The 15,053-nt window shown below is 38.7% G+C and overlaps 1 protein-coding gene across 3 annotated transcripts in view; it reads right to left on the reverse strand.

Annotated features, from left to right (window-relative positions):
- The window catches only part of COL15A1 (collagen type XV alpha 1 chain), a 155,462-nt gene that overhangs the window by 82,059 nt on the left and 58,350 nt on the right, over positions 1-15,053 (reverse strand). For all 3 annotated transcript variants that reach the window (XM_068931312.1, XM_068931313.1, XM_068931311.1), the window contains exons 3-7: positions 14,211-14,758; positions 9,957-10,031; positions 9,401-9,496; positions 2,991-3,117; positions 1,554-1,669 (exon numbers count right to left, since the gene is read on the reverse strand). In XM_068931312.1, the coding sequence (XP_068787413.1) occupies positions 1,554-1,669; positions 2,991-3,117; positions 9,401-9,496; positions 9,957-10,031; positions 14,211-14,758 (962 nt within the window). The remainder of the gene's footprint in view (positions 1-1,553; positions 1,670-2,990; positions 3,118-9,400; positions 9,497-9,956; positions 10,032-14,210; positions 14,759-15,053) is intronic.

The following is a 15,053-nucleotide window of genomic DNA, read 5'->3' on the forward strand; positions in this document are numbered from 1 at the left end:
CCGTTTCTCTGAGCACCGTGTGAACCTCACAGTACAGACAGAACCTCACATTTTTTTTTGAATTTCCATGTCTTGCTAGGAGCCAGGCCCAAAGGATTCTAACCAAAAGGAGTATCGGATTTTATAACTGGTTTGACAAAAAATGATTTTGAAAAATGTGATTATTCTCAGTGCTTTGCATGGAATTTATAATTATTTCTGGTCCTGGCAGAATTTAACTGCCAGTTAAATTACAGCCTATCTTTAACTGTTAGAGTCTCTTCAGTTCAGTAACGTCCAGCACAACTGATGCTGGTGCACACACTTTCTAGCATCTCTTCTTCTATTAGGAGGGATCCTGAAAGACATTTCTACTTGGACACTTAGATCACGGCAACTCTGGCAGCTGAAAGCCTTCCCAGTATCCCTTCTTCTAGAATACTTTTAAAAAATGTACTGGCAGCCTCTGAAGAAGCTAGGCATGGCTGCAAATAGCATTTATTCATGTAACTGCTCTGACCAGGACATGAGTAATACAAGGACCCCAAAAGACTGTGCTGACTTGCCTCACATTTGGTCCTTCATAAGGCCTTCTAGGGGTGAAAAGATTGTTCAGTATTGATACTTTTTTAGTCAAAGCACCTTTTTATTCTAACTGTCAGGAAAGCTGCCAGTTACTTTTTATGAATTTTTCATCTCCAGGTATTAACATACGCAGCTGTCAGGAGCCAGTACACACCATCTTCTTGAAGAAATACCTAGGAGTCCCAAGCAATTTCCCCATGCCACCCACCCAATCATTGCCTTACCAAGACATGGACTATAGGATCAACCTCTTGTTTTGGGGTCTGAAGTTGACAAGGATGGTCCTTCAGGTAAGACTGGTGTTATAAGGGGGTCATCTGCATAAACTGCACATTTTCAGAGTAGCTGGGGGCATTCTAAAGACAAGCCAGTGATGCACATTTTAGACATGGATTTCTCCAGAATTTAGTGCATTTTGGTATTAGTTTTCTGCTTGGATTCATCTGATAAAGAAGGAATCAAAAAAGCACGTGGTGCTTCTTACAGAAGCACTAGGAGGAGCGCTTGAGAAGATGTCATTTTACATCTACTTATATGCTAAACAATAGTGTATTTAGAATAAAGCAGGACGTTAAGGACTGTAAGGCAATTACTATGAGTTAGATCAAGATGGCTGGTTTTAGGGAAAAAAAATCATGGGCTTTTGCCATGAGAACTTATGCTAGTTATTTTCTTTCTTCCTTGTGTTCTTTAATGGAAAATAAAAGTGGTAGAAAACTCAGAGAAAAAAATTGTTTTGCCATTCAGAAATCTCAAGCCAATCTCAGTGGCAGAAATGGTTGTACTTCCAAACTTCTGCACAGTGTGAGTGTGTTTCACTCTCATGTCACAAGAGGAAATCTCAAGAATGTAAGAAGAGACTTCTGTGCTGGCATGCTGCTAAGTTAGACCAGATAAAGACACCGTCTCGGAAAAGCACTTTAAAGTTCATTTGTTCTCCTGCTCATGGGACAAAATGAGAAAGCAAGTGATAAACCCATTGAACAGACCTCTGTGCTCACTCCTGGCAAAACAGTAGCACCGGAGCCAACATCTTCTCTTAAGATTTCCTGTGTGACAGAGGCAGATTCACTGTGGCCTTGTCCAGCTTCTGTGACAGCTGAATCTAAACAAAAAATCCCTTATTAACGACAGACAGAACAAAACAATATGCTTTCAGATATATTTATCAGAGCATGGATGCAGCAAGCAGTATGAAAAAAAAAAAAAAGATAATACTTAAATTTTGACCAAAATACATAGAGCGAAACATTCTAAGGGTTAATATCAGTCATTTCATAACTCTGAAGATTTAAAAGGAAAGAAAAAAGAGAAAACAGAACAAAAATACAAACAAAAAATAACTTAAGGGCAGACAAAGTGAAGAGACTGTATTGCATCATCTTCTTTGCCTCAGCCTCTGATTTAATGGTTGCCTATATTTCACCCACATAATGTTATATTTGAGAGATATGTACAGCAGGCACTATTTAAAATATATATGAAACTTAAATAGGCACACCCTCTTTGACCTTATTAAGGTAACTAACTTTAGTCTTAGTTCTCTAAGAGCACACAAAAATCATTTTACCAGGAGAGGACTGGGATTCCTCGATGCATTATCTCCTACGTTTTTCACTTTGTTGCCTACACTTGAATCCAAAACACCCCATGTGTACTAGGCAGATTCAAATCTTTTGCGGAGAACATTACTATGATATATTCATATATTCAAATTAAACACCCAAGTTAAATTCATTTTAAAGGGGTCATATTGCTTTAGAGTCAGTAGCACTACTTACAGAGGTACTTCCTAAGAAACACCATGCTTCTCACTGATCTTAGCAGAAAGAAAAGGAATTTCTCTCCATTCCTTCCCTTTGCCTAAGACCTGCACATTTTTGGAGTGCTTTAGAGTATCGCTGCAGCAGCGTAGCAGGTCAACTTGTCTGCATTATTATGACGTTATTACTGTAAGAAACCATCCCCAAAAGGACAATTCTTAAAAATCATTTGTTTTATCCATTTTTTCTTGTTTTAAAATATAAACCATAGTTCTGTGATCAAAACTTCCATATTATGGAATGCATAGGGTAAACCTGTTCTCTGCATGTTAAATAACAATGGCTGAGATAAACATCTCTATTGAGTAAAAAATGAGAGATGGAAGAGATGAACTGAAGGGTGACTGTAGTTTCCACCACTTACCTTTGTTGCTATTAACAAATTGCAAATTACAATCTTCCAGTTAGAAAGACCAAATGTTTTGACATGCCAATTCTTTTCTAACATGCTGGATGCCAAAAATAAGAGGATTTTCAATTTCTGGCAGCACCAGGAATATTACAGGGGCTTTTCATACACAGGAAAACTACAAACTGTGACCTGGAGAACATAAAAGGACACCCTCCCCTGCAGGAAAAAAAAAAAAAAAAAAGAGGCAGTGCCTTGTTCTTTAATTTTAGCTGGTTCAGTGGTTTCTCCTGATATATGATGTCCTGAGAAATCATTTTCTTCCACATGAGACAATACAGTTGGAGGCGCTTCCACTGGCTCAGCTGATGTATCTTCAGGCTAAAAAATGTAAAATCCCAGACAGCTATTTAGAGAAAAGGTTTATTGCATACTTTAAAGCATGAATCAACAGACTTGCTACCTTCCTCAAAGCACAGTAATCAGAAATACTACATTTATGAAGCAAACCAGAAGGCCAGAACTCCCACATAATACCTTGCAAGTATCTGTCCTTGCTCTTATGTTGCTCTTCAAAACAGTAGCTGTCTTTTCTATCAATAAAATTGAAATTTATTAATGGTCTATATATATACACACTCTTGCATTTGCAAATTTTTAATTTATTTCTTCTTATTTCACCTTCTATTTCTCTTTTTTTGTCTTTATTAGCAACATATATCTAGTTTCTGCCTAGCAGCAGATGTCACACTAATTTGATCATGTGGGCTCTCATACTCTGTCAATATTAAATACGCATAAAAGTCAAAGTCAAGCTCTTGTGAAGAGCTAGCATAGTGCTTTTAGACTCGGTTCCTCCAGACACTTGACAAACACGTGGAGAGGGAGAAAAACCATAAGGAACATAACAATATCACTGCAGGTCTGAGATCCTGGAGCTGGCTAGTATCCATCCTTCTTCATGCTGGCTGTGTGCTGGCTGGGGAGCCCATTGCAAAACCTGTTATTAGCCATACGCAGGAATGTAACCAGCCTACTCCCTACTGCTGGAGGCCTGGAGAAGTGCTGGCTCTGTGCTGCGAGGACATTAACTCATGCAGACCTCCACTTGCCCATTAAGTCAGATTTAGATGTGATTTGTGATGCCATGGTAACCCCGAGCAGATTTAACGGGCCAAGTGTCCCAGTCTTGAACCAGGATAAGAACTGCAAAATGGCTTACTAAGGCTTTTAAGGATAGTTGGCTACACACATCAGTAAATGGAAGAAAGGTAACACTGGCATAATCTTATTCCACTGGCTTTGTATCCTTATAATTGAGGAAGAGTGTCAAGTACCTCTTGTTATTAACAAATATATTGAAAATAGGCTTTAAGTCTCTATTTGAATGGGAAAGGAAAGAATAGCTAATTCTAGACAGCAGGTGTTTACGTGCCATGGTTCCAGACAAACCAATGAAGATAGTCATAAGCTTCTAAATGATCCAGTGGTATGCTGAAAAAGGGAATCAGTAATGGTGAGAGCAGAAGTCTGTCACCCAGCTTCCTTAGCAATAGAAATCTTTTGCACTGTGGACCAGATCTAATTCCAGCTGCAGCAGACAAAAGTAATATTCATTCTATTTCAGCTTTATTTACTCCACCTGAGAAAGAAACAAAGGAATACTTCCTCTTCTCTTAGTTCTCTTAAAACTACATAACTTGCTCCTGACATTTTGTGTAGGAATACTCTTTAGAGACCAATAAATCTTCTCATGCAGCCAGTTTGTCTGAATTACAGTAAACTTGCAGTATTAACCATGTCATGTATTACAGGGTTTTGTGTCTAAAAATCCTTTAATAAGCGTGAGTCTTGCTTCTTTGAAAAAGGAGGACAGACTTTTCACTTTAAATACAATGTTCAATGACTTCCCTCTTCTGATTGCAATATAACCAATGCTTCAAACAAATGCCAGAAAACAACTCACAGAATTCAGAATGTGCTCAGTTATACAGTCTATAAAGCACTCTACTGTTTTTATCTCACTGGGAAGATAAATAGTAGGGCAAACAGTAGGGCAAAGGTTTAAATGCTTCCTTTTGAGAAATAAAAATGAAGCTATATAATGGGAAAATAAATATAATATCAATAATTATCATCCCTAAATCTAACTTTCTGCACTAGAAATCAATGGGGAAAATAGAGATACTAACTTTGCTAAATACCTTAAAGATAGTAGAAAAAACAGAAAAATCTAGCACTACACTCATAAGCATGTGTGGCTGGTAATAATGACTGCCTGCCTGACGGAATTATTAGAGTTAGGATAATGAGAAAAGTGCATATGGATTGTGGTGAACCAATGGAAAGGAAACATAAAATCTCTTCAACTAATCCAAGTCAATTTATACATGAGGACATATCAGTGGAAAAAAGACGTGGCAGCCAATAACCATAACCACATACAAAGATTAGTGATAAACATCAGCAAATGCTGTTGGAAGGACGTGCCAAGTAGAAGAAGGATGGGGTGGGAATCCTTGCTTTCTTTACATGCACTCCCTGTGCACAAGGGAAATGGAGAAATCAGGTAGGAGATTACAGATGAGCACTTCAGTACCATCTCCTGATAATTCTCCTGAAAATGAAGCTTTCTCACTGCATGTGGACTGCATAAATTCCATGGCACTCTTCCTTGCCAAGCTAATATATTTATGTGCATCTGGTCCAAAGTCAGTAAAGCTCTGAGAAGCACTAAGTCCTTTTGTTTTCCCATTTGTAGCTCTTAATGAATAGGAGGACACTGCAGAGGGGACAGCCAGTTGCAATCTAGCTCGCGCAAGGAGACTGGACCCAGAAGGACTACAGAAAAGCAGAGTTATACAAAATCTATTCTTGCCTCTGTGCATAAAACCAGATTCAAAGTCCTCTCCTACTGTTTTGCCAATCCCAAAACTTTCCCCCAGAAAACAATGTCACCTGGAAATCTCGCAGATACTGCTTCCTCTCTAGCAGGTTTTCTGGCTTCTGGTAACAAGGAAAATAAATCCTGGGTCACCTAGTTCATCTCCTTCTAGTCTAGAGTTCTTCTTTAACAACTGTTAGGACCCAGACATATCCTCTGAGTCAGACACTGAGGGTTTTGCCCCCTTAAGTAAGGTCCAAAATTCACAGAAAGCCCTCCGTAACAGAAGCGAGTTCTAATATGGGTGCAGCCAGCACTAAGCTCTTAGCCACTTTCTTTGAAATGGTAATAGAAAGAAACATGCCATAGTTCAGTATGGATCCTGTTTCTTAAGGTTCTTGTTCAGTTTGGAGAAGAGAAGGCTTCTGGGAGAGCAGGACGTTTGACTAGATGACCTCCTGAGATGACCCCCAACCTGAATTATCCTGTGATCCTATGATCCTATTCTGTGATTATTTTTTGTTGATTCGCTGAGATAAAAGTTATGTAAGGTCTGTGAAATGGAAATATTCTGAAATAAGACAAAGAGTGCTAATCATTCCTACCTCACAATTTAACAGAATAGTACAAGTCAGAATATATACCATTGACATGGACGAGCTTCTTTATTCAGCAGTTATATTTTCAGGTATGACCTTTGACTTGTTTCATTCCAGCTCAACAACACAGTTTTCTTTGAAGTGCTGATTTAGAGAGTTTGCTCAACAACTTTTTAAAGTAGAATGTGAGCATAAACTTTCTCAGAAATATCTATAAATGACTGCATTGATTATTAAACTGTCATTCATTCCTCTGTCTCTTGTTTAATATTTCAAAAGAATAGGGCCATTAAAACTCCATGGGTAGTCATAGTGAAAGGCATACAAATCCTATGAGTCATTGGCATTTAGACTTTTCATATTTGGCATAAGCATTAAACATTTTGCTAAAAGAAACATAAGGCCTACGTATTTATTGACACACTAGGATGGGTTTTTGAAGTCCTCAGGTAGTTCAGAAGCAATAGCTGTGCCGACAAAGGAAATATTTTCCCAATTTGAAGAAAATGAACATTTATCAACCTTTCTGGTTTATGATTATTTGGCTTAGAAACCTATGCAACATAAACCTTGGTATGATTAGCTCATACAACGAGTCACTGTAATAGTAACTAGGACTGCACACAGATTCTTCATTGTTCCTATACAATCCAAAAAATGACAAGCCACTAACAAAAAAGTGTTTGTAAAATGAAAAAGAACTGTGGAGAATCTTCTTTCTTTCCTGTTGCTTCTGAGTGATAAACTGTCAGAGATACACATTTGCTTTATTAGCATACAGAGAAAAATATCTGTCTACTTAAAGCCTGGTTGAGTTTCCCATATGATGTTAAAAATATATGAATAAAAAAGGTAACACAACATTAAAATAAGAAAGAATGGAGAATAATTCATGGAGAAATTAAAATAAGTTAAATGCGAGCATTATAGAATAATGGAAAAGGAAACTTAAAGTGATACCTAAAGAACTAAATTTTACAGATGATACAAGAAACTAGAGGAGTGGTTGATACATCAGATAATTGTGCTTCCATTCAGAGGAACCTCAACAGGCCGCAGAAGCGGGCAGACAAGAGTCTCCTGAAATTCAGCAAAGGAAAATGCAAGTCCTGCACCAGAGAAAGAATTATCCCATGTACCAGTACAGGTTGGGGTCAACTGGCTGGAAAGCAGCTTTGTAGAAAAGGAACCCAGTGAACGACAGCTGGAGGATGAGCCTGCAATGTGTCCTTGCTGCAAAGAAGGCTGACAGCATCCTGGGTAGCAGGTTGACAGAGATGGTTCCTCTGTTTGGCACTGGTGAGAATACATCTGGAGCACTGTGCCCAGTTCTGGGCTCCCCAGGACAAGAAAGACATGGACACACTGGAGAAAGTCCAGTGAAGAACCTCTAAGATTATTAAGGAATTGGAGAGTCTGACTTATGCAGAGAGGCTGAGAGAAGTGGGATTGTTTAGCCTTGAGAAGAGAAGGCTCTGTGGGATCTTATTAATGTGTATAAAAATATGATAGGAAGGAGAAAAGCACCGAGAGCTTGAGTCTTCTCAGTGGTATCCAGTGAAAAGGAAGAGGCAATGGGCACAAATTGAAATACAGAAAATTCTACTTCAACATCAGAAAAAGGTTTTCTGCTGCAAGGTTGATAGGACACTGGAGCAGGTTGCCCAGAAAGGTTGTGCGGTCTCCATTGTTGGAGATATTCAAAACCTGACTGGCCCTGACAATGCCATGAGCAGCCTGCTTTGGCTGACCCTGCTCTGAGCAGGGGATTTGGATGAGATTATCTCCAGAGGTCCCTTCCAACCTCAGCTATTCGGTGTTTCTGTGATTCCGTGACAAGGATAATAAGGCAGGCCAAAAAGAGTTTAAGCAACCATTTGTAAAAGCCATGCAAATAAATAATAAATATCTTCTCAAATATGTCAGGAGCAGGAAACCAGGTCGCACAATCAAGTTGTAAAAGGAGTGCTCAGAGAAGGTCAAACCGTAGCAGAAAAAAAGAAGAAATTTTGCATTCCTGTTGAAGATGGAAGAGCTAAAGGAATGTCCTGCAAAACCATATTCATAGGAAATACCTTCTGCAGAGGATATTTCTAAAACTGAAGTCTTTGTAAGAATAGGTTAGGAAAACACTAAATGAATGGCAAGATGGTATTCGCCCAGTAGTTGTAAAGGAACTCAACAATGAAATAGCTGAGTTACGTGCTATATTGGAGAAGTGTCAACATGTTTTTCTGTAAAAGGAAGCCATTTTTCATGAACCATCCTACTTTTCTGTGAAAGAATCAATGAGAATGAGTATAAGAGAGAGATGCTTGATACAAACCTACATGTGAAGCTTCATTATGAGGAATAACCAAACAGACAGGAATTTTCAGCCTGGCACAAAAAGGGAGAGGGGATAAAGTATCAAAATCTCTAAAAACATAAATGTTACTGTGAGTAAGGAACAATTATTCACTTTGTCTTCCAGTAGAGGAACCACCAAATTAAAGCTGCAGTTAGCAGGTTCAGGAGGGCACAAAAAAGTCAAAGTCCTTCGCAAAGTATGTCATTAATTAAGCTAAAGAATGCTGTGGCAGGATGATGAGAATGCTAAAATTCCCACGGGTTGAAAAATCAAACCAAGAAATTCGAGGAGGAAAACTCAGTTGAGGTCCACTAAACACAAATCAACACACTCCTGTATCAGGCATTTCCTGAGATGGAAATTGTTACAGACTTAAAGAATATTCTGGGGAGGTATCATGTTGGCATTCTTGCCCTGTTCTTATAGTCTTTCCACAGCACTGGCTGCTGATGACTGTCAATCATTCTAATGGTATCATCCTCCATTTATGTAGTAAAGTAATGTCTTCAGCAGAATATTTTAGCCAGAATATTTTAGTAGAAGTATAAGAATCCTGGAGATTTCAAAAGCATTTGGAAAAAAGCATAACACTGAATTACTCTCCACATTTGGATTACCACCAGAGCACCATGCCGATGAACGGCTGTGAAGAATCTTATCTTAAACTGGATTTTCTGGAGTCAAATTCTTCCTTGGGTAGGTGCATGATGTTCCCATAGGTGCCTTCAGAAGTTACCATATGAAAAACTAATGTCAGAATCCAGATTTTGCTATCTAAAATGTTATTACTATTAAACCACGATAAGGCTGAATAAATCAAAAAAAATTTACCCTCACGGGAAGGTGAGAAGGTGCAAGGACTTCTTGTGTCTCAGGAATATCTTCGTGTTCTTGAATGCTGCCATTGCCACTCATATCTCCCGAAGCCTATGCGAAAACAAATCATGATAACAAATTCATAAAAGTCCAGAGAATAAAAATGTATATTCTCCAAGGAACTGGCTACTTTAGTGCAGATAGGACTTAGTTATCATTTTTTTTACAATTAGTGAAGCCTCAGTCTCACTATGATGTTAACTTACTTCAAGTACTAAAGTACTTCATGAAAATGACCCCCTAGAAAAATGAATGCCATAACTCATATAGTCAAAGATGTTATAGACAAAAGAAAAAGATGCTCTTTGAAAACCACAGTTTTAGGGACTGTTTAATCAAAGAAAAAAAAAAAAAAGAGATTTCCACCCAAATAGTGTTTTAAGTATTGCAGGATATTCTCAGGAAGAAATACTACATTTAGCCTTACTGAAAACGTCCTATGGCAAGTAATTTTGAAATCTCTGGTATACAGGCACTGAGAACAGATAAAGAAATGTGTGAGAATACTCACATAAGGATCGTCATCTTCACACTGGTCCTCGGTAGCCCTTGGGTCAGACTTGATTGTCAGATGTTGTATAGAGCCCTACATGAAACAACAAAAGCAGATCAAGGAAGCAATATTCTAAGTAGCACGTATGAAGAAAAAAAAAAAACAACTTTGGTCTGACTTGCTTTGGAAATTATCTGAAGCATGAAATTTTATAATAATAAACCCATTTCTATAATGTAAAAATGTTTTTATGTTTTGGTTTTGCAAAATGCAGAAAACTTTGGAATTGGCAAATCTGCCATAGACTGCAATGAGTTTCACGAGCACCTGTGACGTACAGAAACAAGAATACTTTTGTATGAGTGTACAGACTGAATGTAAGATATAGGAAACTCAGCTGGGAACACACTAAATTTTTTAATGGAGGCATAACTACATTCCTTTCATCTGATTGCCAGTTCCATCCTTCCTTTTGGTCCTGTGAGTCCCTCAGAGGATAAAGGATGAAATGGGAATGGGAAGGGAAATGAGAACTGGGAAACGAGAACCAAGAGAACTGCTACATCCCCTGTATCCATAGTGCCCCATGAGAAGAATCTAGTGCTATTTTCTGTTCTAGAGTCTATAAAGCAGTCTGGTCTTTCTAGTTAAGAAGTGCAATATAACTCCAAAAAAGGCATGTGAAAACCCCTAAAAATGGAGACAAAGGATGGAAGGGAACTACTAGTAAGTGACACGGGGTGAACTGAATTTGCTCAGAACGTTCATATTCAAGGTTCATTCAGGCTGAAGGTAAGTGTGGAAAATTCAAAAAATCTCAAAAAACACATATGGTTACTGATTTTTTACAAGACTTGAAAACTGTGTTAGGAATTTAAACTTGAATTTAGCTTTATAGAATGCAATGCGATGAATACTCTATTTTTTTTTCAAGAAAGCACTTATGGGATATGTAAACTGTGTGTACAATGAATTGTGCAAGCATTAGATGAACATGTAAAACTGATCATAGTAATATGAAACGTATCCCTCAGGGGTTAGTAACCTGGAGTTTATGGAGGGTGGCGGTTCTAAAGATAAGGACTTTCCATCCTTCATTTTTTAATATCACTTATCACTTATTTAGGTATGTAAATATGCATTACTTTAAGAATCAACGGTTGAAATTATATCATAAAATATCCCAGAGAATAGCCCATTCATTTCTGTGCTCTGTACTGGAAGGATTGCATATCAGACTTTATCAAGCTCAGATCATTTGTTTTATCCATGTCAAATTTCAAGCCTAACTATCTAAAACTGCAACTCACAGCCTAGCCCTCTTTCTATAACGTAACTCACCTTTTGTTGCAGTGTACCCTAAAGAACTCTTCTAAATAGTTTTTTGCAACTTGCATAGCTTCTCATGTCATCAGGTCTTTGTGACTATTAGTCACACAGGCTTTTAAATTGGTGCCTGTTGCCTTGACCGTTTGATAAAGTTTTCTTGCAGAAAAGAGGCCTTGTGTCCGACGACTTGCTCTCCTGCTAGGTTCTTTCCACTTCTCTACACTGCCCACTTCATTTATCATCTTTGCATGTCTTCACTATCTATCTACTTATTGTCACCTGTAACGCTGTTCATCCATGTACGTCATCAGCTCAGCGCAACCCAAGGTTGCAGCAATCTCCACCTCTGCAGCACCTCTTGTCCTACCTATTCCCAGCCTCTCCTACAAGGCTTACTGAGTTTCAGGTCTCCTGTTCACAGCAAAGGCAGAATTGTATTGCCATCTTCACCTTCCAAAACAAATCTGAAGATTCTCCATTTCATTTTGGGAGAAAATGAAAGAATTTCATAGCAAATGAACAGAACTGCCAGTGAAGCTAGTTAAAATTACCACAGAAATCTTGTCTCTCTGCTCCTTAGCATGTTCCTTCACGCTTCTATCCTTGACCTCCCTTTGCCTGTTACCATCTCAACTACTACAATAGCCTCTCTTCTGATATTTGTAGCATTTGTAGACTTACTACATGGGTATAAAAGCCACCTTACTTAGCACATATCGCCTGCATCTTCCTGTTTTGATAACTCTCTGTATGTTTTGTTTTCGCTGTTGCACTTTCTGAAGAGCAGAACTTGAAGAAACTGATGGATTTACATGAAGATTGAGTCTGCGCCTCTGGACAGAGGTAGCATACTTTCAGTCTGGGGACTTCTCTCCCGGGAGCTAGAACCCTTTGCATCGTGTAAAAGTATTTTGGTTGTGTTCGATCTGCTGAGTACTGTCGCAGGTGCCTAGAGGATCTGCTCCCTCAGAGATACAAAAAAACCTATGTTTTGGTAAGGAAAACTAACAACCGGTGAGATCAGAAGAGTACTGTGCCTTGTTTTTGCTTCATGTCACAACAAGTGTGAACACCACACTTTGTATATGCTGCTATGCCTGACTTTCTGGCTCACCGTTTCCCCCCTGCAGCTGTCCTCTCTTCCTGTCCTAGAAGCACTGGGATATTATAAGCAAGGAAATATTTTTGAGGAAGTATTTCTGGTGGCTTCTAGTATATTTCAGAAGAGAACAAAATCTGAGATTCCCTTTTCAACTAACTATCCTCTAATTTCTGTAACTTCAAAGACCATGAAGCTCCTGCAGGAGCATTTTCTGAGTTTGCAGATGATTTGAGATAACAGCTTAGTGATCTGAACCATCCTATTTCCCTCAAAAATCAGTAACGGGCAACCCAGATATTGAATGATGCCAAAATAATTGAACAGTTCACTGCAGGCATGATCAGAGACTTCAGCAGTTTTCTGAAAGCAGTGTTCCATTTTCACGGTATTCACGCCCGCCCCTTCCTAGTCTGGTCATTTGCACCATCTGCTGTGAATTGCTTCTCTCTGAGGCATCCAGAGTAAGCAGTTCTTGTCGTACAGATAGAACTTGAGGAGAAATCAACAATTCAGTTTTTCCACTAGAAGCAATTGCAACATATGATGCAAGAAGAAATGACCTCGTACTGAAGCATTTACAGGATAATGGTTGAAAATTATGTACTCCATATAGTATACAGAGCCGCCTGTTTCAGTGGAAATGCTTATGTTTAATCCACTGTGCATATCTATCACCATATTTACAGATCCAGTTGCTGGATCTATAATCATCACACACATTTTCCAGGTGGAGCACCTAAATGCTCTGATTTTGTTGAATGTTTCTCATTCCTATTTACTAATCAAGCATCCCCAATAGTACATTCATCCTATCCGTCTAAGAAAGCTAGCACTAGTAGGCAATTTTTCTACATATCTCTTTCCATCACTTGTTTTCTGCTAATCAATGTATCTCTGCAATTCCTTGATGCTTAGAGCAGTCAGATAAAAGATACAAACACATTATCCCTATTGCTTACCAGAGCTCACAACCTGCCAGTACTCCTGAGCTTTGGAAAGAACTTTGTCTTCTTCCAGAGTAAAGGATCTGCTCAAATTTGTACTGCTGCTTTACTAATTTAAGGGAAGAGATATTACCCTCACAAACTACTGTATAAGTTCTAAAGTGCAGAGGAGATACAAAAAGAAGAGAAAAACTGTGACATTTCCATTTCACTTTGGCAATTTGCCAAAATCTTGCATTTTGGCAGCTTTTGAATTTCCATTTGCAAGTTCAATACCTGAAAACTCCAGGGTAGACCCAGCAGGAGGTTGCTTTCACTCAAGCTCATAAGGCTCATGTTCCTTGTGGTAATGGTTAGGTCTATTCTGTTTTTCTAGAGCACCTGACAGGCTTCAATTAACATATGAATTATAGACATGGCTTCATCTTCCAACTCCCTTCATCTCTTATGTACTTCCTTGGTCTGTTTGGCATATAGCTCATATTATTCTCTTCCTAATGTTCAGTGTGGAATAACCTAGGTGATAAGAATTTAAAATATTGACTTTGTACCAAGGTGCTATTTAGAAGTTATACAAACTGATACCCTGAAATCAGCCCTCCAGACAAAGGGCATGTAAAATTACACGATATATTCACTCTGAATTTCTCTTTAGTCAAACTGAGCATTTAGGTCTATAGCTGGACCATTAACAAACTTCTGAGGTTCTAGGAACATCTGCATTTTAAACCACAATTTTTATATATCTGCACTGCCTGAACCCCCGCCAGGTATGGAAAATATAAGCTATATAATTTGTAACCTAATTTTGGATTTAAGCATTGCAAGCAGAATTTCCTGGACAGAGAGTACATATGTACAATACTGAGATATGTGAATATGTCAGATAGTACTTACTGTGAATTTTTCCAGTCCTGTGGCTCCTGCGTTACCAACAAATATGCCAGAGCCAGACTCAAATACCAAGGCTCGAGTTGATCTCTGAAACTGAACCCTCTGATATTCCTCACAGTCCATGAACAAAGCAACATCATTTCCCTGAACAGTCACTGTAAACCTGTTCCACCTATTAGTCATCACTGGCACTTTAAAGGAAGCAGCCTCGCGGGAAATATGGGAACCAGGCTCTGTGTAGTACATAATTATTCTCTGGGTGCTGTCATCAACTGCTGAAAGTCTCATTCCCAGGTAAATAGTCTTCTGGAAGGCATCTGTTATTGCAAATAGCACTCCTCCACGGTCACTGTTTGGTTTCACTGTAACTACGACAGCGAAATCTCTGTAGAAAGGCAGTGGTATTATAGCACTCGTCAATCGGCCGATGTTAGCGTCTGGACCAAAGTTGTAAGCTGGAAACCCTCCATACCCCGTGATAAAGTAGACAGAAGGAGGGAGAGGAACTCCTATTAGCTCTGTGAGATCAAGATGTCCTTTTGAGCCTCGTTCTGTAAAGTGTGAAAGAAGAACCATGTTACTTATTTTTGACGTGCGCAGTTTATGTAATTTAGATGACTTGAAAACTATAATGCAGCGTCACAATACCAGTAACATACTGCTAATACTTTAGGCCCCAACTCAGTCAGTGCTGAACACACGTTGAGCTAAGTGATCCTTTGACTCAACAAGGTCGAGGTTATTCATATGCTAAAGAGCCGCACATGTAAACATTTGGTGAAACCGAGTGCTAACAAGTAGTTCCTACAAGAGATGTTTTACTTTAGCTGCCCGCAAACTACAAAG

Source organism: Struthio camelus, chromosome 2, assembly GCF_040807025.1.
Source record: "Struthio camelus isolate bStrCam1 chromosome 2, bStrCam1.hap1, whole genome shotgun sequence".
NCBI lineage: Eukaryota > Metazoa > Chordata > Aves > Struthioniformes > Struthionidae > Struthio > Struthio camelus.